Here is a 26,739-nt window from a genome sequence, read left to right on the forward strand (position 1 = left end):
TTCAGCGTGTATAATGCCATTTACGGTATCACATATGACATCATTATGCATAATAAAAGGGAACACATAATGGGGTAGAAGTTATTAGTTTGACAATTTCCCCTAAATTTGACTGACTAAATTCTTTCATTAGTGGAATGTATATCAAAACAGGCCAGTTCTCAGGTGGCATAAATGCTGCATTTATTCTGCTGTGGTTTCCTTTCTGTGCAAAAAATCTGCATTTAAGAATTCAAGCAAAGTAGATGTGATTTCATGGAAACTCACACCCACTAAGAGTTTGTAGAGGCTACACACAACTGTGCGTTTTTCATATAGGTTTCTATAGTAAGTCTGAGAAAAAGCTGTTTCATTCTGCACAGAAAAGCACACCCAAGAAAACCCACAACTCACACAAAAACAATATAGTCAAAATAGATTGCAATTGTGCATATTGGTGTGGACACCTGCAGAAAAAAACAAAGGCAATACAAAAAAAATAAAAAGTTGCATTTTTGGACGTGGGAACAAGGCCTTAAGATATCAGTATTTCAAACTTGAAATTCTGCAGTTTTAGAAAAGCTTCAGTCACAAAAGGGTTAATAGTTTACAAGACACACAGAAATGTAAAATAAAACAAAGATGTGAACATATTTACAGTAAAAGCATGTCCAGCATTTCCTTACCTGCTGTCTGAGGACTGATCTGTCGTAGGTTTTGGCTTTGCATGACGGTGTTGCGTACGGGGGTCTGCACAGGTACAGTGGGGAGGGCAGTTGTAGTGTAAACCATGTGTGGATTGTTTGGCGCTCGAGGAGCTGCGGCTCTTGGTGCAGCCTGAGTCCCTGGCCGTTGTGTTATATTGACTGTTGTCTGAGCTATAGAGGAAGCAATTAATGGGCCATTGTAAATCTGATCATTGTTTGATTAGTATGTAAACTATTATATACATGTATACAAAGCATTGCACATCTGTGCACGCCTCACATTCATAACACTGAAATTCATTTTTTATATGACTAATTTATATTTAAAATTAAATAAATAATAATTTTGACCTGAAGATTTTTGTCACAACTTTCACATACTGCGAAACAAACTGTTCTGATGATGATTAAGAGGAAATAAGACAGGGTTAAAGGCTGCCTTAAAGTGGATGTCCTATGATAACTCAGATCGGTGGAGGTTCGATTGCTGTGAACATCATGGATAGCCATAACGAGTAGTGTTGAGCGAGTATGGTTCTATTAACCCTTTCGGCGAGTATGCTCGGGCGAGCTCCGAATATTTACAGCTGCTCAGTGATATGGTTGAATCGCTCCCGTGTGCATGATTTGCGACTGTTTGACAGCTTTATTACATGGGAGGAATGTCTATTTCTTACACATTCCTCACATATAATAAAACTGTCAAACAGTCGCAAATCATGCACACGGGAGCGATTGAAACATATCACCGAGCAGCTATAAATACTCGGAGCTCAGCCCGAGCATAGTCGGACAGAACATACTCGCTCAACACTAATAACGAGGCCCTGTTATCCCCATTGGAATAGAGAAGCAATGTGCGTGCCAGGCTGCAACTGCATTCATTCTAACGGACTGCCAAGCACCACGCTCTACTTTTTCTGGCAGCTTGCATGAAATTGATGTCGAGTACGTGCACTGCTGCCCCATTCTAGTGGGGATCAACATGACCAGCTCTGCTGATCAGTCGTTGGACCCGACTAATCTATAAATTGACACTTATCCCTGGGAAAGGCAATAACATTGTGTCATCGCATAACCCAATATAAATCAGAGAGTTTGTATGTTCTCCCAGTGTTTGCGTGGGTTTCCTCTGAGTTCTTCTGTTTTCTCCCAGAATCCAAAAAGACATACTGATAGGGAATTTAGATTGTGAGCCCCAATGGGGACAGTGATGAGAATGTCTGTAAAGCGCTGTGGAATTAGTGGAGCTATACAAGAGTAAAAGTAAATAAACTTAGTCACGCAAGATATTTCTAGAATTGCTTAAAGTAAGATGTGCTAAGCTCTATAAATAGGAAAACTATTTAATTGGGAAAGTTTCATTAGATCACAAAAGTGTAAAGAAGCTGATGGCCTTTATAAATATTCCTTCTTTTCCCATCCTCAGAACATTATCTGGTTCTGCATACACACATGCTTCGCCAAAGCCTGCAGATAGTCTTCTATAGAAAACCTTAAGGCTATATTCCCACAATGTCCTTTGGACACTGCAGAATTTCTGCACCTTTTTAAATTCGGTTACTTGAGTTTTTTTATGCGCATTTTTATTGCTTTGTCTCTTTTTGATTATGCTTTACATAAAGCTGCTTTGCTTTTGATACTTCTTGATATCTGTCTTTGGTAAAACTTTAATATACTTAGATGCAGATTACATGAGCCTTTGATGCGTTTCTAGAGCTGAAAAATTCTAAACTACATATTACCCAAGGGTAAATAAACCCCATTTAAGGGATATGCTAAAAAATACATTTTTTACTAAATTTTCATTAAAAGTGGTAAATCTTTAAAAGGGAACCTGTCATGTCATTTGTATTATTTAAAAACTGTGCCCAGGTCACAATTCGTGAAGCAATGTGCATCACTAGCATGCTTTTTCTATGAAAATCAGTGATCTAGTCATTTGCCAAAAGCACTTTATATAGTGATGACTTACTTGCTCGTTCAGTAATCGGGGTGTACTTTACTGTATCTAGTCATGCTGGTCGCCGCCCTCTCAATTTGAATTCTAATTCCGCGCTTGCGCACTTTGCGGTATTAGCCAGCTTGCTCAGTGTGTTTGTGACATTACTCACACAATGTGTAAGTTTAATCCGCGCTTGCGCATTGTTCCTGGGCTCTCCCATGCGTGCGCACAGTTAGCGAATTTATGAACTAACCACAGCTTCGCTGCGCGTCTGTCTATACAGGCTTCCTCAGGGGGCCAGAGCTATATTGCTATAGGCAAAACTAGTTGGGGGAGCTATATATGTGTTCTTTTTAGATTCTTTAATGGTTCCTATAGGAAACAGAATAGATTATATTTAAAACTGCCATATTGAATCATTAACTGCAACTAGGATCTAAACTTGGCAATGTATACATACTGAAAGGTTAAATATCTGTAAAAGCTGGCACGATAGGGACTCCAATATCAGGAATTCCCTTATATACTTGAATAATACAAGTCCATTAGAGTAGTTTTAAAGATTGACCACTTTTAATGAAAATTAATAAAATATTTTTTTAGCATATCCCTTAAATAGGTTCTATTTACCTTTGGGTAATAGGTTTAGAATTTTTCAGCCCTAAAAGGGTGCTCACACTTTGGTGTATTATCCAGAGCTGAAAGGCACCAAAAAAAAATTTTAACCTGAGGATTTTCCGCATTTAATGCAAGTCTATGGGGAGAAACTCCGTGTACCAGCAAGAGAAATGGACATGCTGCGGATTTAAAAACAGACCCTGCAAGTCAGTTTATACTGAGTAAAAAACAGCACAGTGGGCATGAAATTTCTATGCATCCCATCCACTTTGCTAGAAGTGAAAGACGCAGCGTTTTTGACGCAGCAAAAATACGCAGCATCAAAAACTCACCAAAAGCTCATCATGGGAATGTAGTCTAACATGCATGGCCAATGTAACAAAAGGGCAAATGCAGCACAATTGAACACCGCTACTGTAGTACTAGAAGCTTGGCATTTTTCTTTTTATGCAAAAACAAGCACAGTAGTGTGATGAAATGGACATTTTCTGTTACCTGTGGGCAAAACATGTATAGTGGCTTGAGGAGGAAGAACAGCAGATGCAGGTGAGGTCTGCACAGTGTTTGTCTGCACAGGTTGCGATTGCCGACCCACTGGTTGTGATGACTGAACAGTTGCAGGTACAGATGAGGGGTTGCTTCTTCTTGAATCTTATTTAAAAACAAAAAACATTTTTTAAATATGAAATATTCAATATAATTTTTTTTTTATAATTTGAGTCATTGACTTTAGATTTTCATAAGGCAATGATGGAAATATACCAAATCTGTTTAAGCTTTAGACAGAATATAAATTTGCATTAGAAACTACTAATTTTGTCACAGTTTTGTGCAGTGTCAAATTTCATGTCGCATTCAGCCAAATCACACCACCTTTCCTCGAGTCAGAAAAAGTATCTAAGACCCAATGAATCTAGTGCAAGGCGTTAACAGATGTCTCAGCAAATCAAGCCGGAATTCTGGCAGAAACCTCAGAAATCTCCAGCAGTATATGTAGGCATGGACAAAAAAGGGAAAATACTTACCATGAGTGGACGTTTCAGCATCTTCATCATCCAGTGTAAGATCAATAACACCTGGTTTACCACTCTGGAGGGAAGGGGCAGTGGGAAGAAAAAAAAAATGTTTAACATGTATACTCAACATACAATTGAGCTACTCAAAATATCAAACACTTTCAATTTCATACTTAAAGAGGATAATTCAGGACACTGTATGCAAGTGATATTTTATTTTAACTCTAAACTGCTCTTTTGATAACCAGAAATGAAGTCGCTTCAGGAGAAACGCATATATACCTGTAAATGCCCCACCAGCCAACAGCTGGTTGAAAGGGATTCAAGCAATCAAAACCTAGAGTTAATCTCAAATATCAGTAGGAAATGAGCAGTCCACTGCAGCTATGACTTCCTCTTAATGTTAGATTTATCCGAAGGAGAGGAAAGTGAAGCCAGTGCTTATTGGCTGCAGGCATTGCGTGACAAATGTGACGTGAGCCCTGGGAGAGCCATTGTCGACACAGCTGGAACATCACCAGAAGTGTATAAGTGTTATTTTACTCTGGGTAAACATACTGTCCGAGTAGTTGACAACCTCTTTAATAATATAGACAGGTTGTAAAAATTGAGTAATGTTAAAAACAAAAGGATACAAAGTTAGAACTTGTCACTGGAGTTCATGGATGTTATTTTGATATTTAGATCTCTTGAAGACTAAATCTAGTGATTTCACACTTTCTACGTTTTTCCACCTCTTTTCGCAGTTATTTTTCCCCCCTTCTTGTAGAAGATTGAAAAAGGTGGGGTGGGTTTAACCCCTTAATAACATCTGACGTACTAATACGCGTCTGTGCCCTGGGACTTAAGAGCCAGACCCGTATTAGTACGTCATGGCGATCGCGCGCGCACACAGGCTGTGCGGGCGCGATCGCCGCCGGGTGTCAGCTGATTGTCATAGCTGACACCCGGTACTATGTGCAGGGAGCGGTCACGCACCGCTCCCAGCACATTAACCCCCGCGATGCTGCGATCGAAGTCGATCGAAGTCGATCGCGGCATTGCGGGGGCAAGGGGAGGTGATCGCCGATACTCACCTCCTCTTCCGGCTTCCAGCGCAGTCTGCAAAGGCTTCCCGGGTGTTGCCATGACGACCCGATGTCGTCATGACAACATCCGGGTCACCAGAGAGCAGGAAGATTGCTTGGACATGCGCAGTGCATCTCCAAGCAATCTTCACACTGTGCACTTCTGACAGCCTTCATGGCATAGGGATGGTGCTCCATTCCTGTGCCATGCAGGCGATCAGAAAAAAAAAAGTGAAAGTCCCAGAGTGGGACAAAGTAATAAAGTGTATAAACTGTGTGAAAGTGGAAAAAAAAAAAAAAAAAAAATGTGCAAAAATATTATAAAAAAATAAAAAAAATAATACACCAAAAATAAAAATATAATGTACCCATCAATAAATATTATTATAAAAAAAATAAAAAAAAAACAATAAAAGTACACATATTTGGTATCGCCGCGTCCGGAACAACCTGACCTATAAAACTGTCCCACTAGTTAACCCCTTCAGTGAACACGGTAAAAAAAAAAAAAAAAAAACCAAGCAAAAAACAATGCTTTATCACCATACCGCCAAACAAAAAGTGGAATAACACGCGATCAAAAAGACGCATATAAATAAAAATGATACCGCTGAAAACGTCATCTCGTCCCGCAAAAAACAAGCCGCCATATAGCTCCATCAGCCGAAAAATAAAAAAGTTATAGCTCTCAGAATAAAGCGATACTAAAAAATATTTTTTTCTATAAAATAGCTTTTATTGTGTATAAGCGCCAAAACATAGAAAAATTATACAAATGTGGTACCGCTGTAAACGTACTGACCCGAAGAGTAAAGCTGCCTCATCAATTTTACCACACGCGGAACAGAATAAAAAAAAAAAAAAAAAAAAAAACAATTCCTGAATTGTTGGTTTTTGTTTATTCTGCCTCCCAAAAATCGGAATAGAAAGCGATCAAAAAATGTCACGTGCCTGAAAATGGCACCAATAACAACGTCAAGTCATCCCGCAAAAAAACGAGCCGTCACATGACTGTCTGCCAAAATTTGGAAAAATTATAGCTCTCAAAATATGGCGATGCAAAAACTAGATTTTACAAAAAATGCGTCTTTTAGTGTGTGACAGCTGTCAGTCATAAAAACCCCATATGATTCTGGCATTGCTGTAATCACACCGACCCGAAGAATAAAGTCGTCTAATCACTTATACCGCACAAGGAACGGCGTCAAAAATAAACTCTTGAGTTAGGATTGGGCTAGGGTTAGGGCTGGGTTTGGGGCTAGGGTTGTGCTGGGGCTAGGGTTGTGCTGGGGCTAGGGTTGTGCTGGGGCTAGGGTTGTGCTGGGGTTAGGGCTGGGGTTGGGATTTTTTTCAAAAGTAAGAAAAAAAGATGACGATATGGCGACTAGTGTTGAGAGCAAGTGCTCGCTACTTGAGTTTGCATCGGGTGCTCTGGTATGCATTTAGTATCGTGGGTATTTGAGTGACATGCTCGAGTCTCTGCCCCATATGCTTCGCGGCCAAAAAACTTTACGGGGATTGCCTGCCATGCACGAGCGATCCCCGCATGTTTTTTTTTGGGTGTCTAATAACCGTGAAACATGCGGAGCAGGGACTCGAGCATGTCACTCGAGCACACGCTGTACATGGTGCATACCTGAGTACCCGATGCAAACTCAAGTAGCGAGCACTTGCGCTCAAGAATAATGAAAACTTATTCAATATGATGACCTAATGTAAACAAATAATGTGCCGTACCTCTGGGTTCAAAATGTTCACTATACACCTTAATAAAATCTTTGAGGGGTATAGTTTCCAAAATGGGGACACTTGTGGGGGAGCTCCACTGTTTAGGCACATCACGGGCTCTCCAAACGCGACATGGTGTCCGCTAACAAATTGAATGGAAAATCGGCTCAAATTGTTAGCGGACACCACATTGCGTTTGGAGAGCCCCTCTGTGCCCAAACTTTGGAGCTCCCCCACAAGTGACCCCATTTTGGAAACTAGACCCCCCAAGGCACCTTTCTAGATGCATAGTGAGCACTTGGAACCCCCAGGTGCTTCACAAATTGATTCGTAAAAATGAAAAAGTGAAAAAAAAAACACTTTCAATTTTATGAATCAATTTGTGAAGCACCTGGGGTTCCAAGTGCTCACTATGAATCTAGATAGGTGTCTTGGGGGGGTCTAGTTTCCAAAATGGGGTCACTTGTGGGGGAGCTCCAATGTTTGGGCACACAGGGACTCTCTAAATGCAACATGGTATCCGCTAACAAATTAAATGGAAAATCGGCTCAAATTGTTAGCGGACACCACATTGCGTTTGGAGAGCCCCTCTGTGCCCAAACTTTGGAGCTCCCCCACAAGTGACCCCATTTTGGAAACTAGACCCCCCAAGGCACCTTTCTAGATGCATAGTGAGCACTTGGAACCCCCAGGTGCTTCACAAATTGATTCGTAAAAATGAAAAAGTGAAAAAAAAAAACACTTTTTCATTTTTATGAATCAATTTGTGAAGCACCTGGGGTTCCAAGTGCTCACTATGAATCTAGATAGGTGCCTCGGGGGGTCTAGTTTCCAAAATGGGGTCACTTGTGGGGGAGCTCCAATGTTTGGGCACACAGGGACTCTCCAAATGCAACATGATATCCGCTAACAAATTGTCGGCTCAAATTGTTAGCGGATATCATGTTGCATTTGGAGAGTCCCTGTGTGCCCAAACATTGGAGCTCCTCCACAAGTGACCCCATTTTGGAAACTAGACCCCCCAAGGCACCTATCTAGATGCATAGTGAGCACTTGGAACCCCTAGGTGCTTCACAAATTAATTCGTAAAAATGAAAAAGTGTTTTTTTTTTCACTTTTTCATTATTACGAATCAATTTGTGAAGCACCTGGGGGTTCCAAGTGCTCACTATGCATCTAGAAAGGTGCCTTGGGGGGTCTAGTTTCCAAAATGGGGTCACTTGTGGGGGAGCTCCAAAGTTTGGGCACAGAGAAGCTCTCCAAACGCAATGTGGCGTCCGCTAACAATTTGAGCCGATTTTCCATTCAATTTGTTAGCGGATACCATGTTGCATTTAGAGAGTCCCTGTGTGCCCAAACATTGGAGCTCCCCCACAAGTGACCCCATTTTGGAAACTAGACCCCCCAAGGCACCTATCTAGATGCATAGTGAGCACTTGGAACCCCTAGGTGCTTCACAAATTGATTCGTAAAAATGAAAAAGTGTTTTTTTTTTCACTTTTTCATTATTACGAATCAATTTGTGAAGCACCTGGGGGTTCCAAGTGCTCACTATGCATCTAGAAAGGTGCCTTGGGGGGTCTAGTTTCCAAAATGGGGTCACTTGTGGGGGAGCTCCAAAGTTTGGGCACAGAGAAGCTCTCCAAACGCAATGTGGTGTCCGCTAACAATTTGAGCCGATTTTCCATTCAATTTGTTAGCGGATACCATGTTGCATTTAGAGAGTCCCTGTGTGCCCAAACATTGGAGCTCTCCCACAAGTGACCCCATTTTGGAAACTAGACCCCCCAAGGCACCTATCTAGATGCATAGTGAGCAGTTGGAACCCCCAGGTGCTTCACAAATTGATTCATAAAAATGAAAAAGTGTTTTTTTTTTCACTTTTTCATTGTTACGAATCAATTTGTGAAGCACCTGGGGGTTCCAAGTGCTCACTATGCATCTAGATAGGTGCCTTGGGGGGTCTAGTTTCCAAAATGGGGTCACTTGTGGGGGAGCTCCAATGTTTGGGCACACAGCAGCTCTCCAAACGCAACATGGTGTCGCTAACAATTTGAGCCAATTTTGCGTTAAATTTGTTAGCGGACACCATGTTGCATTTAGAGAGCCGCTGTGTGCCCAAATATTGGAGCTCCCCCACAAGTGACCCCATTTTGGAAACTAGACCACCCAAGGCACCTATCTAGATGCATAGTGAGCACTTGGAACCCTCAGGTGCTTCACAAATTGATTCATACAAATGAAAAAGTGTTTTTTTTTTCACTTTTTCATTGTTACGAATCAATTTGTGAAGCACCTGGGGGTTCCAAGTGCTCACTATGCATCTAGATAGGTGCCTTGGGGGGTCTAGTTTCCAAAATGGGGTCACTTGTGGGGGAGCTCCAATGTTTGGGCACACAGGGACTCTCTAAATGCAACATGGTGTCCTCTAACAAATTTAACGGAAAATCGGCTCAAATTGTTAGCGACACCATGTTGCGTTTGGAGAGCCGCTGTGTGCCCAAACATTGGAGCTCCCCCACAAGTGACCCCATTTTGGAAACTAGACCCCCCAAGGCACCTATCTAGATGCATTGTGAGCACTTGGAACACTCAGGTGCTTCACAAATTGATTCATAAAAATGAAAAAGTGTTTTTTTTTTTCACTTTTTCATTGTTACGAATCAATTTGTGAAGCACCTGGGGGTTCCAAGTGCTCACTATGCATCTAGAAAGGTGCCTTGGGGGGGTCTAGTTTCCAAAATGGGGTCACTTGTGGGGGAGCTCCAAAGTTTGGGCACACATGGGCTCTCCAAACACAACATGGCGTCCGCTAATTATTCAAGCAAATTTTACAATCAAAAAGTCAAATAGCGCTCCTTCCCTTCCGAGCCCTGCCGTGCGCCCAAACAGTATTTTTTCCCCAAATATTGGGTATCTGCGTGCCCAGGGGAAATTGCACAACAAATTTTGGGGTCCATTTTTTCTTGTTACCCCTGTGAAAATAAAAAAAATTGGGTCTAAATTAACATTTTTGTGAAAAAAGTTAAATGTTCATTTTTTTCTTCCACATTCAAAAAATTCCTGTGAAGCACCTGAAGGGTTAATAAAGTTCTTGAATGTGGTTTTGAGCACCTTGAGGGGTGCAGTTTTTAGAATGGTGTCACTTTTGGGTATTTTCTGTCATAAAGACCTCTCAAAGTGACTTCAAATGTGATGTGGTCCCTAAAAAAATGGTTTTGTAAATTTTGTTGGAAAAATGAGAAATCGCTGGTCAACTTTTAACCCTTATAGCTCCCTAACAAAAAAAAATTTTGGTTCCAAAATTGTGCTGATGTAAAGTAGACATGTGGGAAATGTTATTTATTAACTCTTTTGTGTGACATATCGCTCTGATTTCAGGGCTTAAAAATTCAAATTTTGAAAATTGCAAAATTTTCAAAATTTTCGCCAAATTTCCGTTTTTTTCACAAATAAACGCAAGTGATATCGAAGAAATTTTTCCACAATCATGAAGTACAATATGTCACGAAAAAACAATCTCAGAATCAGGGGGATCCGTTGAAGCGTTCGAGAGTAATTACCTCATAAAGTGACAGTGGTCAGAATTGTAAAAATTGGCCCGGTCATTAACGTGCAAACCACCCGCGGGGCTTAAGGGGTTAAAGAGGTAAAATTGGGAAAATTGCAGAGGTGGGAAAATAGTGCGTAGTTTTTATCTAAAACTATACTTTTTTTACTTTGATCAAAAAATAAAAAACACCACCATTATAAATATGTATATCTAAACCATTGAATCCAAAAATTACCACAACACAGAAAGGAAAGTAAACAGTAGAGGTAATAACAGCTACATAATACTGAAATTGCAGAGCAAGCAAATATGTCAAAAGTGGTCTTGAAATTCGTTTTGTGGTCATACTTGGGACTCATGTTAGTTTGTGCAGGTCAACTGTGCTACGGGCTTGAGGGAGGAACTTGCAAACAGGACTCTACATACTAAACCAGCGCTGCTGGTGAGACTCAAACAGACTTCACCTTTCTGGATTTATTTTGTATCTATGCAAACGCACCATATGAAAAGAGAACCAATGACAAAGATCTGCAAGTAAGATCTCGGCATTTTTGCTTACACGACAGTTTTAGTATCAGGTTTTTGCTATTGAGACCACTATTTACTCTGCTTTACTGTCAGTTCACGGGTTTACTATGTTGTGGTAATTTGTGATTTTCTGTGGCAATTTTTAGTTGGAATGGTGGAGATATAGGGATTTATATTTGTGGTGTTTACATTACCCTGTGCCAATTTATACTTTGAGTATTAAAGAGCATAAATTAAGGCAATGTGCACACTGTCAGTACTTTGAACGCAGCATACTCTATGCTGCGTCCAAAGCGCTGCAAGCAGGTGAATCCGCATGTGTTCACTGAACCATGAGGATTCACCGCAATCAATACATTGTATTGATCTAATTTGTCTTGTGGAGACTAGCGACTCCGCAAGACAAATTGACATGCTGCGGTTTGGAAAGACGCGCTGCATGTCCGTGTCCATGGGTGATCCACAGGTGCATGGGAACGCATAGTTGACATGGGATTTCTTGAAATTCCATCCACTATACTGTAACATCTGGCCGCTGCAGTTTGCACGCAGAGCAAGCACGCTGCGTCCAATCCGCAGCAATTACTGATCGTGTGCAGTACCCTTATAAAAAAAAATAAAATAAAAAAAAAATAAAAATAACTGGTATACTTGAACAGGGTGCAGAGGCCCACTGGTCTATTGCAGCCAACAGATTTTATTTTCTATACAAATAAAGGGTTTGTCTAGCTGATCTAGAAGTATTACAGGATCTCCTCCAGTACTTGTTAGTTCACAGACTGCACAGCTCTCATGTTCTCAAAATGAAAAAAAAATATGTCACATGTAACCAGACCTGTGTATCAGCCTGCTCCATCTGAAGAGCATGGAGGAAACTATGGACAGGTCTGTTCACATGCTCCTCCATCCACTGGGAACATGTAATACACATAATAGTAAGTGCCATCAGAGAGATGCCATGAATATAGTAACAAAAAGAAAAATATAGAGAACATACCACGGCACTACCATCAGCTGAGCTGCGCTTGCTGGAAGCAGTCTCTGCTGCTGCTGTCGTAGTAGTAGTATTAGTTGTTCGGTTAATCTGCAAATCTGTAAATTGAATGCAATATTGCAAGTTAAGAATTGAACACTTTATTACTACCCTGCTACCATCGGTACACACATTAAGAAATAGGATGCATTAGACACTCCAGTATCCAGACAGAAAAATAGGCTAAGAAAACAAGACAAAAGAAACCTAGCCCCATTTCTACTGTCAGAGTGGACTTGTCCATTGAAACTTTAAAGTATGAGAAGTGCCTAGATCTGCTCACCTGATCGGCTTCCAGAAGGAGCTTCAGTTGTGGAGGAGCTGCTGAACGTAGGCACTGTTGATTTTAGTTGTGCCGTATTTCGATTACTTGCTTGATTGTACATCCCAGTAGTACCAACATTTGGAAGAGATTGCCTCGAGGATAAAGCAACTGAATGTGACATCGGCATAGCCTGCACAGCCATTGGGGAATTAACTGTACTAGCTGAAGAATTTCTCTGTAGGCCTGAGCTGGGCATTGAAGGGCTGTTCATCGATTTAGTTACAGGTAAAGACACTGGTGTTTTTGCAAGACTATTGACTGTGGACTGGTTTTGGACCGGGATAAACTCCACATTGCCAGATTGCTGATTAGTCACCAATGTCCCTGTTGCACCTTGTAAGAGCTGTGGAACGTGGAGGATGACAGGCAAGGACTGAAGAGAGACAGACACTGGCTGGGTGTTGCTGGTTGACACCTGGCTGTTTCCAACAACTGTTGCAGTAGTAGGAGCAGAAAGGACCGGAGTTATAACTGGGGCAGATGTAACCGGTGTCATAGATTTTGACTGACTGCTCTGAGTATTTTGAGAAGCTCCAATAGTGGCAGCATTAACTGCAAAAACAAACAGAATTGTATTAAATATGAATCACAACTGTGAGCATTGAAAGGGTTGTTCATTACTTTGATACTGATGACATGATTAGGATGTTATTATCCAATTGGTGGGTATCTGACAACTGGCACCCCCACTGATCAGCTGTTACCTGCTCTAGCAGTGTCCAGAAGTGAACAATTACATAAAGGGGGAACAGCAGCATGTTGTACACTGATTAATGGCTGTATACTGTATACTTACAGCTCAACGCCTATTCATTTAATAGAAGCAGAGATGAAGAAGTGGACAACCCTTTTAACACTCATTTTTCCGTATCAGAAATCACAAAACCCATTTAAAAAGGAAAAGAGTAACATGCAGAATTTTTATCAAGCTTAATCTGCAAAAAAAAAAAATTTTTTTTACATATTGAACAGTCAAACTTACTTTTTTGCTGAATCAATTTCCAGTCAGGTGGTTGTCGGCTTTGGAGCATATTATTGAGAGGAGACTGATTTACAGGCATCTGTGTGGTGCTTGATGTGCGAAGTGTTAAATTAGAAGAGCTTGGAGTAGAAGATGGAGCTTTAATTAAAAAAAAAACAAAAAAAAAACCAATGAGGCTTCCATTCATTCATTAAATATTTTTTTTTTTTTTTAGTGACAGCATTTAATCCAGTAACCAAAAACAACCACATAAAGTGTTGTACCTGCAGGTGATGTCTGGATACTAACGGGAGCCGTATCTGGAACATTTCGCTTGGTTTCCAACATTTGCCTCACTGTGCCAACATTTCTGTAAAACATTAAAAGTTTAAGTTATAGAAATAGAAATTCTTAATCTAAAATGTAGAATAATAGTTCTCAATGTTAAGAGATATTGAGAAAGTCTGCACTAAAAATATTGATTAGAAGGTGCTCACTTCTGTCTACCCCTTGGTGTCAATAGATGATAAACATGCACAAGGCTGATTGGTTTCCCAAACCAGTAATTCTGGGGCAATGAGCGCCATAAAATGGGTATGGCTCGTGAAACAAGAGGATGAGCTGCTTAGGACACTGGCTGAGAAAAGTACATGGAAAGGCGATCGGAGAGGAGAGCAGAGATGTGGGGCTGTCCAGCATTATAAAGAACCTTGACAAGAATTGGAAACCAGTGTAATGATTGACAGCAGAGGACTCTGCCTCAGTTGATCTTTCTCTCGTTAGCCAGTCTATTTATTCTAATTCCCGCAGTAATGCTCTACACTAGTGGCCAGTAAGACATACATGGACAGCAAGATTTCATCGCTGTGCAGGACTCTCCTAGGAGTGCCATAAAGATGTACTCAGAAATCCCTTTCCAAATTATGTACACCTATATAAAAGATCTCCGCTCCCTCCCTCTACTCTGCGCTCAGATAAATCACCTGACAAGTTATGCATTTTTTTATTCCCGGGTCCCATTTCTGATGGGATAGCAGAGAATTTATCTTGCTGCAGTATTTTTGCACCATTCATGACAATTTTTACTGCTCTTATGAATGTGCCATAAGTGTGTAAGATGGGAATAGTTTATTAAAGAAGCCCTCCCATCAAAGTTTTCGTCCTCTTAATATATTGCAGTATTATATAGCACTGTGTACTTACAATTGCTAATTTTGCCCTTCAACCCAGCTAATTGTTCTCTTTTCTCTGCTTTATGTAGCAACAGGAAGTTATTTTTCCTGCATGAATAATTCCCCTCCAACTCCTTTTGTTGTGACTCATGACAGGAAAATAAGACCTCCTGTTTCTACATAGAGCTTAGAAGGATTCAGCCAGTTTGTTTTTAATCACGCAATGTCATAGACCTAATGGAAAAGAGAAGAATAAACTGGGTAGAAAGGCAAAATGAGCAATTGTCATTACACAGTGCTATATGAGGACTACAATATATGAAGAGAATAAAAACTTTGATGGGAGGAGAGCTTCTTTAAGCATCTCAGCATCTCCAATATAACTGGTTACCATGAAGATTTATTATTATTATTCATCCAACTTATATATGAAGTCACACACAAGTACTGTTGAGGCCCTAATCAGATTTCCACATTACCTAGTGCAGTGTTCCCCAAACCCAGTCCATCCCTAACACATCACGTTTTCATGATTTCCTTAGTATTGCACAGGTGAAAGGACCTGTGGCAATTTCTGATGCCTTAATAATTATTCCATCACCTGCGCAATACTAAGGAAATCCTTAAAACGTGACGTGTTGGGGGCTGTGGGGACTGGAGTTTGGGAAACATTGAGTCCATAAGAGAAACAATGTCCAGACTGACTGCAGTTCTTCTAACTAACCAACACCCTCCTATAAGCCTATGACGCCGTTAGTCTGGCTCAGGAGATCTGCGGCTGGCCAGTGACATGAGGTCTATGCACAGACATGTTAATGCAGCAGTGTAAATTTCAATAATTACCTACAAAAGTATAACAGGAAAACTAAGTATTTAATCTTACCTGATATTCACTATATTAGGGTTTAGAGCAGAATCATTTACTGCAGATTTTACTGGTGATGAAGGAGGTTTGGCTGTGGGCTGCTTTTTAGAGGAAAAAGAAAAAAAGAGGGGGGGTTATTTAATGCATGTTTAGATCAGAGTTCATCTTGGTCACTTGTCAAAATATGATCAATTGTTAAATAGATCTGGTGAGGCTGTTATGCTTACTTTGAAAATTCATGTCAGACTGGCTGTATAATTTTTTTGAAAGAAAAAACTCAATCTCTGCCTATTTTTGCCTGATTGACAACTCCTCAGGTGTCTCTCATACCTGCTCCTCAGACGTCACACTGCTCAGTACAATCTACAGATGTCAGTCAGACTGGCTGTGTGGAGACTGAACAGAGAATCATGAGCCTTCTCATTCTTCAACTGGACTCATAAGATAGTCCTCCTTATTATAAGAATTTTACAGCCATTCTGCCATGGATTTTGAAAGTAAAGACATCAGCCAAATAAGTTCTAAGATCTATTTAATAATGTATAGAACCAGTCAAAAGTACAAGCACACTTGTTCATGCAATGATGGAATCCACGGCTTTCAGAATGTGCTTACAACCATCAGGTGATTTTTGCATTCTAATAAACCACAAGTGCAGAAGGTGGGCGCTGCACTTCCAGTTCTCCTGCTTCTCCACCTATTCCCCGCTCGATGTCTGCCTGATGTCTGACTGAAAGGTTTCTCTTGTTTCAGAGACCCGTTAGTCAGACAGGAGGCCGGGCAATAGGTAGAGGGGCAGAGAGCTGCAAGTGCAGCGCCCACCCACTCATTATCACACAAGCATTAGCGAGGGGTATAAAATCCTGAAGACACCTTCTCTGAGATTCTTACACCCATTTCAATTCACATATTTTTTTTAAATTATAAATTTAAAATCTTTGTGCCTATATAAGCTAGAATCTGGATGCTGTCTTTAAATGAGGACACAATATGTAGGGAAACACCCTTTATGTCAATTTATCTAGAAATAGTTTGAACAAAAGAAATGGAACAAAGGAGAATTATGAGAAAAATGCTTGAGAATGGCCATTTTATAGGGCATGCAAGTATTTACTAAAACAAACATTCATTTGAAGCTGTCTGGTCATTAACATGCAACAGCATATGGTGGCGATAAGATTTCTTATCCTACCTCTGATCTCTTCTTTAGGTCCTCCTTTGCTGCTCCAAACCGTTTTGTTAAACGAGTAATTTTTGTCTAAAGAGAACACAAAAAAGTAAAAAAAATGCAACCCCTTTCAGTCACACCTGGTTTGACCTGCCAGATACTGCCCCATTTTTCAAATCAGACATGTGCCACTTCATATGTTAATAACTCTGGAATGTTTCTACATATCAGATTTTTTTTTCTGGACCTATTGCACTTTATATAGGTGAAAAGTCTAAATATTTTGTGTCAAATTATGAAAATATATTAAGTTTGCTGAAAGTTTAGAACATTTACAATTTTCAAAGTTTATGCCCTTAAAACAGAGTTATACCACACAAAACAGTAAACTAGTTACTAACATACAATGTGTGTACATACACTGCAACAGCATCTTTTATTCCCGAACATGATATTAATTTGTTGGGATGTTAAAAGTTTAGCGGCAAATTTTCAGATTTACATTTTTTTGAGGAAATGTACAAAAAATTTTTAGGTACAAATTTACTTCTGAATAGAACTTTAGGAGTGCAGTTTTTAAAACTGCTAATTTTTGAGGGGGTGGAATATATAAACCCCTAAATCCAGCAAAATCCAATGTCACTAAAGTACCCTTACAATATTGATCTGGACATATAATAAGTCATAGTTGTAGTTTTATTCAGGGGGCTTACAGGCATTTCAATTAATTTGTAAGCTGAATGGAGTACATCAGGACAGAATGGGTTTTCTTTTTGTGGCATACACATGTGGGATTAATGACATGTTCATCCCATTCTGCAAGTCAGCAGGATTCTGGGGATACATTTTTCAATACCGACTAAAACACAGGGAGGATGAGGGTGTACAAATCATGTGACAATTCGCATACACGCCTGATATGTAGTACGACGGGGGCTGAGGAGTGGAGTGCTAGTGGCCTCAAAGGCCCGATATACAGGACAATCCAAGACAGCAGGGTGAATATGGAGTTCAGAGGACAGGAGGAAGTGCTTGCATCACGCACATATGTTATATATACACTCAATATGCCAGGCAGTCTCAGACATTAATTCATGGTGTTCACAAGCTCGATAACCAAAAAAATCAGCATGGGTTTGTCAGGAAGGTGCTTGCAGATGGAATTGAGATTTTGTGATGACAGAGGACCCCTCCCTCCCCAGATATTGCTACCCTAGGTGGAAATTATAGCATGCCTATTGACATTAAAATGGAAAACGTAAATAGGCAGTGAAGTGACGGGAAGTGGTTGGACAAAACCTGTACATAATTCAAAGCAGGACGAGTACCAATACTAAATAGAGAGCAGGATGTACAGAAAACTTACCTGCATGGAACGCAGAGAAGTCTCATGTTTCTTGCATTCAATTTTCTCCACCCTTGATTTCAGTTCAGCTAGTGCTTTGTCAAAGTCTAAACATTGCAAGGCACTTAGCTTCTCTTCAAACATTTTCTGGATCACCTACGAATGAACATAATGGACTTAACAGTATGTGGGTGCAGAAATCCATGTATGAAGAGTTGACATTATACGCATTTATTGCTCTGTATTTCAAGAGAATTTCAAGGAAGAATAGTGTTTAAGAAGAGAATTTTCAAGTAGTGGACAACTACTTTAAAAATTTAAAATACAATTTGAAAAGTTGCTAAGACTTTGGTCTTGTGATTTTAAAGGATAACTTTTCAGACTAAGCTGTTCTGTGTGTACATGAGGCATAACATTATTTCTGGCCATCATAAGACCTGTACCCTGCATTCTCACCAGTTTTCTCCTCTGCATGATCTCTCTATATTTGCAATCCACTGGTAGCTGGTGGGAGGAAACCAACTGCTATGAGCTCTCCCATACACAGCACACAGGTAGGACTTCCAGCTCTTTCATTTTTTTTTATCAGACAGAGAAGCAACAGCAGCATGGAGGAAACTACACAACAGGGCTGAGCTGTCTGCATGTGCATTCAGCTATGATGCGAGGTAAAAGACTTGTTAGAAAGCTCAACATGATCTTTCTAGGTCTACCTCAGTTTCCCCTCTCTGCTCATTTCTCCTCCTCCCCTCTGCATAGAGCATAATGGGCTGTGCAACCTCACAGCACAGTGACCAGTCAGTCAGTTCTCAGTCCTTCTGGTCTGAGCAACATGGTTTGGAGTTATTTTTTGGGATTGGATGACAAGTTCAGGAAGTAGGGAGGAGGGGAACAAGTTGCTGATAAGTGGGGAAGGAAGCAGATTTCTCCAAGATACATTACAATGTTTCTTATATTCTCTTATACAACGTCTGCTAAACTATAGTTCCTTCTTAAGTTATAAAAAAATTAAGAAGTTAGACTCACTTTAGGCACAAACAGAAAATTGAGCCTTAGGCCAGTTTCACACATCCACAGATGATAGTCAGTACAGAACATGATGTATGGATGGCAGCGGGTCTCCTAATGCCAACTTAGCAGTTCCACAGGCATAGATGGGGCTTTTGAGTTGAAGTAATGAGAACCGCGGCATCAGGCAGGCGTCATGCTATTCATGCTCCTAAAGGGAATGGTCTCACTATAGAGATTCTTTCTTACTAAGCCACATCTAAAAATGGCGTGGTCAAGGCAGTATAGTGCAAAAAGAAAGTTCATGTATTGCTTGATATTTACATATGATTTTCTGATATTTAATCTTTCATTTGCTGGTATATTATATTGATGTAATGTTTTTGTTATGTTATATGGTTTTAACTTGTCATGTTTGTCTAATTGTGATTGGTTTACCTTGCACCTGTGTTCCGCAGGATATGACATATAATGCCAGTTCCTTGCGGTTTTTCATCATGCAATGATTAAGAACATATAGTTCGAAATGCGTTTGCTGTTTCCCTCCCAAGGTGGACTTTTTATATTTTTTTCTATGACCCAATAAAACACTTGGTTTTAGAAGATTTGTCCAGCTGGAGTTTTGGTTCCTCAAAGGCAGTATAGTGAAATATAAATATACATTTTTTTTTTTTTTTTTTTTTTACTTTGTTTCTACAAGCGTCTGAATGAAACATTTTACTTGATTACTGTACCTTCTGCAGCTTCTCATTCAGATCATTGCCTGCTGTAATTTTAACCTTTAGTTCTGCCTCGTACTCTTCACCTTCAAATCGCCTTCTTTTTGAGCTCTGGCTGTCTAAATCTTCAGATTTAGAGCGTTTACGCTGTGAAAGTTCACCTGTTAAGACAAAAGAAAAAATTTATATTAATGTGGTTTCAGGAGAAACCTGTTAATTACCCAAGTACATGCCAAGTGTCAGTATGTGTGCCCCCACATGCAAGAGTCATACAACTTTTTACATCTACTTTGAGGTGAAATGTGTAAAAGGTAAACCTGCATTTTGCCATTTATCATCTTGAGAGGGCGTTTCTCAATTAAAGTGATGGCATACATCTAGGATACTTAATTTCCTAAAAGGGGTTGTCCAGTAAAAACAATTCTTACACATAAGTTACTGATTGCAGGGTCCGGTCACCGGGACCTGCATGGATCAGCACAATAGAGAACTTTTATCCACGACTGGGAACCTTTATGCCGCTGCACAATGGAATTGGCAGGTCAAGTCCACTGTCACTCCACTCTTTTTAAAAAAAAAAAATACGGCAGCTCCATAGACAAAAACACTATAAATGGATGGATCAGAGGTCTAGCAGGAGTATTGCCACTCCATTCCAACAGGGATAAAAGTTGCTCATTCTGTAGATCAGAACAGGGCACTTTCTTTGCATAATTGTGAACTTACTTTCACCAGACAACACCTTTTAAATGGGGATGTCCACTACTATTAGCTCTCCTTTCAGTCTTTATATTAATTTTACTCAGCTATATAACGCCATCATATTCCACAGACATCAATGTACCCATTAGGGAATTTAGATTGTGAGCCCCATCAGTATGTCTTTGGAGTGTTGGAGGAAACCAGAAAACCCACAGGAAACCTACGCAAACATGGGGAGAACATACAAACTCCTTGCAAATGTTGTCCTTGGTTGGATTTGAACCCATGACCCCAGCGCTGCAAGGCTGCAGTTGCTAACCACTGAGCCACCGTGTTGCCCATATACTATACATGGCAGAGTCTGTGTGTTATATGTTATGCAGCTTTGGCAGTCTCACCTACTATATCACTGCTTTGTTAAACAAAGTAGAAAAGATATCTGCAGATTTATGAATATGCCTAAAAGACAAACTGTCTTTTCTAATCATAACTAAATTACAGCATTAATTTTTCATTCAGTTCTTGAAAAAGCTGCGCTATAGTTTAAAAAAAAAAGTTAAAAAACAATTTCACCCATATCTTTAGCTTGATGGGAAGACATACAGAAGGACAACTGAACACAGCTTGGTAGCGAGACAAAGATAGGAGAGTTGATAAATTGATGAAGGCATCCTGCATGTCACATGAACTTCGATACGGACTTCCAGTCTAACCATTAGAGCATGTACTGGACTGGTTGCCAGACTGGGGAGCACTACATAACTTTATATAATGAAGAGGGGAGAGAGATGTATAGATGTTAAAGTAGTTGGGATTGAAAATTAAAAAACACTGAGAATATTGATGGTGAGCTAGCATTATACATGCTAAAATAATTGCTGGAGTGATTCTTCAAAGCCTGAAATAGTAAGTGATATAACACACCAATATCTTTTTATCAGATCGGGTGCCCATATCTTCCTGTAGCTGCTCCGCAGAAGTGTGTAAAGGGGGCTGGCTGACTGCGAAATACAAAAAGCTATGCTGGCCACTTCTGCCACATGAGCAGAAGAGAGGGGTTTCTTGAATTAATATTTGCAGCACCAGTGGAGATGTACTAAAGAGCTGAAGAACTACACACTATAAAATTAATTTAAATATCCATCTTCTGGACAGTGGTTAGTCTTTTCCCATCTTTAATGAATGGAATATGAAAACCTTCATTATTTGACATGATCTCTACCTTAAAACCAGTTTCTAAAACATTTTGTAGTAAAATGTAATCTGGTAACCTTACTTTTCTCCGCTTGTGGTTCATCCTTCGTTTCTGGCCCTGCGTGTTCATCAGCAGGTTTTTCCTCTGGCTCTGCAATAACTTCTTTAACCTCATCTGCAGCAAAAGTAAAACAAAAACCCTTGAACCCAATGATTACTGAGCATTGCACTTGCACACTTACTGGCTATAAAGCAGTCCCACCTGCACCCCAGTATAAATTAATCTATTCTATATAATCAGAACAATGTATGGAACGTTGCACAATTTTAATAGAATAAACAAAACAAAAATATCAAGACCCAAATCGGGTGAGAAGCAGAAGATATTCCAATATGAAACAATACAGTTGATCAGCAGCACTGAAGTAGATCATTTAGATTACAGCGTTATTCCCAGAAATTAAAGTTTTATCACATCGATATGGAATATGCTGATCTCTGTAGACATGACAATAGGACTCCCAGTGATCCCCAGATCAGTGCTATGTGGGAAAAAGTGTGATGTACTGTGCTTTCTCCAGCAGAGCCATTGGAAATAGAAGAAGCAAAAGTAGAGCCTGTGACCCCCACCCCATTCAATACACCTTTAAATTCAGGCTGCGATCTTTTCCATGAAAGAATGGCTCCTTTCTACAGAATAGGTCTGTGTTAAAAATCTGTGTAGCCCTAGTAAGCAGTTTTGAGGAAAGTTATCACAATTGTTAAAAAAAAAAAATTAAAAATAAATTGCTTCAAGTGGCAGTACATATATTGAGATTAACATAATTAATGAAAAGACTATTGTAGAGGACTTTGCCATAAAAAGGGATGCTATTTTCAGATTATAAAAAATTTAATTAGAAAAGTTTCAAAAAAGTGCTACAAATTGTAAGATAAAAAACTCTATCCCCTGCCAACCTCACTCCTTATTTACAACATGTAAAGGCTTCATGGCACAGTGCTTAGTGGTGGTGCCAGTAGCACAGCACACTGCCACTAACAGGCTGAAGCAGACAACTGACAGATGTTTTGTAATGAATAGACCAAGGTCCAACAAACCATCAGGGCTAGATCAGCAGTGGTTGGGTAAGGGGAGTAGTATTTATTTTTTAACATTTGGGGCTTTTTTTTCTCTCTTAAAACTAAAACTAGACAACCCCTTTTAAAGCAATGCTAGAAGTGCTGAATTGAGGTCAAGAATAAGAAAGTTACCTTGATCAGTTAACATGCTCTCTTTCAGTGGGGTGCTTTCACCACAGGGTTCTTCTTCATCTGAAAGCACTAAAAAGGCTTCACTTGGCAGAGTCTCACTAGTATCATTCTTTGATGGAGAAGCTGTAATATTTTCAGCTCTTTCTTCTTTATCAGAGACAGTTTCAAAATCTGATTTGTCCTCTGAAAAACATTGAAGTTCATCTTCTATTGGTGCAAGCTTTTCTAGAATAGGTATAATTTCATCAGTTTCCATTTCTTCTGTATTTTCTAACTCAGACCCCACCTGTGCGTCTGATGGAGCCTTATCAACTGGAGAATCTGCAGGTAATGGAGATACTGGCTCTATATTTTGCACGTTATGGTCCACCTCCATGCTACTTGATATAGCCTCATCCCCAAAATCATTTTGTTCTTCCTTGGACTCTGAGGTTTCCCTTTTATCCTCCAAAGGGGACCCATTTTCTTCCACATTCATATCTGGTGAAACATTAGTATCATGCGATTCATTTACAACTTCTGTACTTTCCTGCTCTTCAGCATTTTTTTCAGTTTCCTCAGTGTTCTCTAATTCACTGTGTAGTTCGTCATTGCTAGCTTCATTTTCTTGCTCCTCAGCTGAGAGATCATCCTTTTCTACATCATTACCAGAATCTACAGTCTCTGGTTCAAGGGGCTCATTAATATTACTCTCTTCTATTATATTCCCTGAATTATCAATAGGAGTCTCTGAAATAATGTTCAGATCTTCATTTTCCAATTCTCTGAGAGGGGAGTTTTCCACAGGATTTTCATCTTCTGGCTTACTTGTGTCCTCTGTAACCATGCAATTTTCCTCCTCATTGGGAATGTCTGGCTGGGTATGCTCTTCTGAACTTTCAGGCTCACAGGAGAGATTCTCCTCAAACAGTTCATTGGAATCGATTTGTTCTACTCCTTCATGAGGAATAATTTCATCCTGCTCTTGTTGGGTTGAGTCAGTTTGGATAGTCGACTCTGCAGGCCCAATTGTATTACCATCTCCCTGAAATACAGTACTTTTAGCAAGTCCTAGATCAAACGACAGCTTTAGGTCACTGGTTTTGTCAATGTGTTTTAAACTGTCTCTTAGGTCAGACAGCTTCACAACAGGAATCTCAAGAGCATCACAGTTAATATCTAGAATGCCATTTAGATTCTTTGAGTCCTCCATGGGTTCTTTATCTTTGCGGGTGTAATTCATATCTGAATTGCCATTTTCATGGATTCCATTAACTAGCTTCACCTCTGCAGATTTAAGCAAGACCTTTGCTTTGTGTACAGCTTCCAACTGATGGCGGTCACTTGCTTTCATTGTTTTGCGGGCTTTAAACACTTTCTTCTGAGGTTCCTCAGCCGTTTCCATCTCAAACCTTTAAAACAAGAATTGGACATCAAGTACAATGAGCACAGAGGTCTAAAATGCAAGGATACTTTACAAAAAAGCAGACCATTTCCCCACACAGTCATACATTTGTGCAGAGATATGCCCCGCTGACAAGAGGAATAATGACTTTAAGCTGGCAATTTATTCAATAATGTCCATGAGGAATAAGGCTATGTTCACACATTGCATTTTTGCTGCCTTTTTATGCAAATTTTCTGCTGCGTTTTACAGTACCAGCAAAGTCTATGAGATTCCAGAAATCTCATGCACACACCTTGGTTTTTATTTGAGCAGTATTTTGTGCTTTGAATGTTATTTTTGCAGAATAGAGCATGTCACTTTCAGCGTTTTTCAACCATTGGAAGTAATGAGTGGTGAAAAAACGCTGCAAAAACGCCTAGCGTGAACATGGCTATCAGGTTTTGCTGCGTTTTAAGTGAAAATAAGCAAGTACAGCAGTATGTGAAACTCATTTACTTTTGCAATTTTACCATCTTGTCTTGGTCACCTGAGATAGAAGTTTGGATAGTACAATTTGATTAGTGATGTGTACACAGTAAACAATGGCTGAGCTATGTGTGAAACGAAACAATACCTGTGGCCCAGTAAGGTGTGAAATTGAACAATCCCTGAGCAATTCAATGGCAGAACAGTGTGAAAATAGTGTCCTACAAACCCAAATGCACTGTCCATGTCTTAGGTAAACTATTCCTGAACAATTCATCTCCCCACTGTTACACTTGAAATTCTGGTTAATATGGTTTCACATATGTCTTGCATTGGTGACCTGTGTTCATGCTTCTGTGGTGGAAGCAAAGCTGAACTTTGGGATCTGGAAAATGCAGCAAAAAAACAAGGCAAAACCAAGCAAAATCCTGAACAAACCTTCCTGGCGAGAGATCAGGTTTTGCTGCAGAAAAAAAAAAGCTGACAAAAAGCAATGTGAGAATATAGCCTAACAGAGAAACGGCACAATGTGTTTATAAAAACAAAAACAAAAAAACCCACATGAAGTAACACCAATAGCAATTAGCTCATTTCAGGGACAAAATTGAATCACAGACAATATTGATCCATTGAAGGATGTACCAGAGGACAGCTCTTAAAGGGAACCTGTCATCTGATTCATGCTGTCCAATTCATGGGCAGCATGAATTTGTGGCTGAGTTATTGCAGCCATTTATGTGCTACTCTAAGGGTAGGATCACATGACAGTTTTCTCCACATCAGAGAAAAACTGTTCTGTTATCCAGATAAGAGTGGCATCAGTTTTTCTGGGACGTGGAGAGAGAAGGAAAAAAAAAAAAATCTCGACCTTCTCCATTCTGTCCGTCAGTAAAATATTGCACCGCACTGTCATCCGAATGCTGTCCAATTTTTTTCACAGACCCATAGACTTCGATCAAAATTGGACATGTCTCCTATCTGTTCCAGGGATCACAGCCCCGTTGAATATCATTCATGAAAACCATGGATAGCACTCGTACGAAAAACACGATCGTGTGCAAGAGCCCCAACGCTGAGACATTTTACAGCGAACAGTGTGAAACGCCGGCCGGGGACTCTACGTCTTTTATGACTAGCCCAAGGCAGGTGGCCAGTAGGCTTTTCCTACCTGGCTCCCCTAGACTGACCAGTCTCTCCTTATTTGTGTGGATATAGGGAAACAGTCTAGGACTAATATTTGGAGACAGAGTCTAGCCAGCTTTTCTAAACAAGATTTCGCTGAAAAGCCTTTGTGCTTCAGAGAAAAACCTACATGACTGCAATAATGTAGCAGGTGTCCGATTCTTGCAGACAATGATTTGATTTGGTCAGCATGACTGAGATGGGTTCCCTGTTTAACAAAAAAAAGCCAGTCTAAAAGTTACATGTTGCAGCTGCAACCACACTGCCAAATTGGCATGAACAGCTAAAAGTTATATTATTAAAACCGCAGTTCACCACACGGCTATGATTAAACAAACTTCAAAAATCAATTACCAGTAAGTTTGCTATTCATGATTTCAATAAAATGAGTATGGGGACAGCACAATTGTCCCAGAAACCCTCCCGAGAAAGGACTGAACATGTTGGATTCTACCTGCCTGCTCCTTGGCCTAAATCCCCTTTTCCCAACATAAGCAGCTGCAGGAGTCTGCCACATATTTATTTAATTCCATCCACCAGAAAAAAAAAAATCACCACATATCGATTTGGTCAAGCAGCAATAACATTGTGTGCTAAAATATAGTTACTCATTTTCATTATTTAAAATACACTATTCCTACATTATTAGAACCTTTTAATAGAAAGAGTGTGAAACATCTATATTACATATAAACATTTCACTAGATACATTTACAAAACAGTGGATAATGCTTTGTAAAGTTGTAAAGTTAATTCCACAAGTGAGACTTGATTTGCAGCTACATTAGCAGTAAAATATCATGTGTTACATACAGATAATT

At 39.8% G+C, this 26,739-nt stretch overlaps 1 protein-coding gene across 4 annotated transcripts in view; it reads right to left on the reverse strand.

The window, feature by feature from the left end:
- ATF7IP (activating transcription factor 7 interacting protein) overlaps window positions 1-26,739 on the reverse strand; it is a 53,741-nt gene that overhangs the window by 9,541 nt on the left and 17,461 nt on the right. For 3 of the 4 annotated variants that reach the window (XM_073644177.1, XM_073644178.1, XM_073644179.1), the window contains exons 2-14: window positions 22,885-24,275; window positions 21,716-21,808; window positions 19,753-19,898; window positions 18,032-18,166; window positions 16,690-16,755; window positions 15,516-15,598; window positions 13,745-13,830; window positions 13,482-13,619; window positions 12,458-13,051; window positions 12,139-12,233; window positions 4,275-4,338; window positions 3,745-3,900; window positions 666-857 (exon numbers count right to left, since the gene is read on the reverse strand). In XM_073644177.1, the coding sequence (XP_073500278.1) occupies window positions 666-857; window positions 3,745-3,900; window positions 4,275-4,338; window positions 12,139-12,233; window positions 12,458-13,051; window positions 13,482-13,619; window positions 13,745-13,830; window positions 15,516-15,598; window positions 16,690-16,755; window positions 18,032-18,166; window positions 19,753-19,898; window positions 21,716-21,808; window positions 22,885-24,268 (3,232 nt within the window). In that variant the 5' untranslated portion in view covers window positions 24,269-24,275. The remainder of the gene's footprint in view (window positions 1-665; window positions 858-3,744; window positions 3,901-4,274; window positions 4,339-12,138; window positions 12,234-12,457; window positions 13,052-13,481; window positions 13,620-13,744; window positions 13,831-15,515; window positions 15,599-16,689; window positions 16,756-18,031; window positions 18,167-19,752; window positions 19,899-21,715; window positions 21,809-22,884; window positions 24,276-26,739) is intronic. The other variant, XM_073644180.1, reaches the window with a different exon arrangement.

Source organism: Phyllobates terribilis, unplaced genomic scaffold (genome assembly GCF_046119375.1).
Source record: "Phyllobates terribilis strain yellow unplaced genomic scaffold, ASM4611937v1 Scaffold_8__6_contigs__length_399053987, whole genome shotgun sequence".
Taxonomy (NCBI): domain Eukaryota; kingdom Metazoa; phylum Chordata; class Amphibia; order Anura; family Dendrobatidae; genus Phyllobates; species Phyllobates terribilis.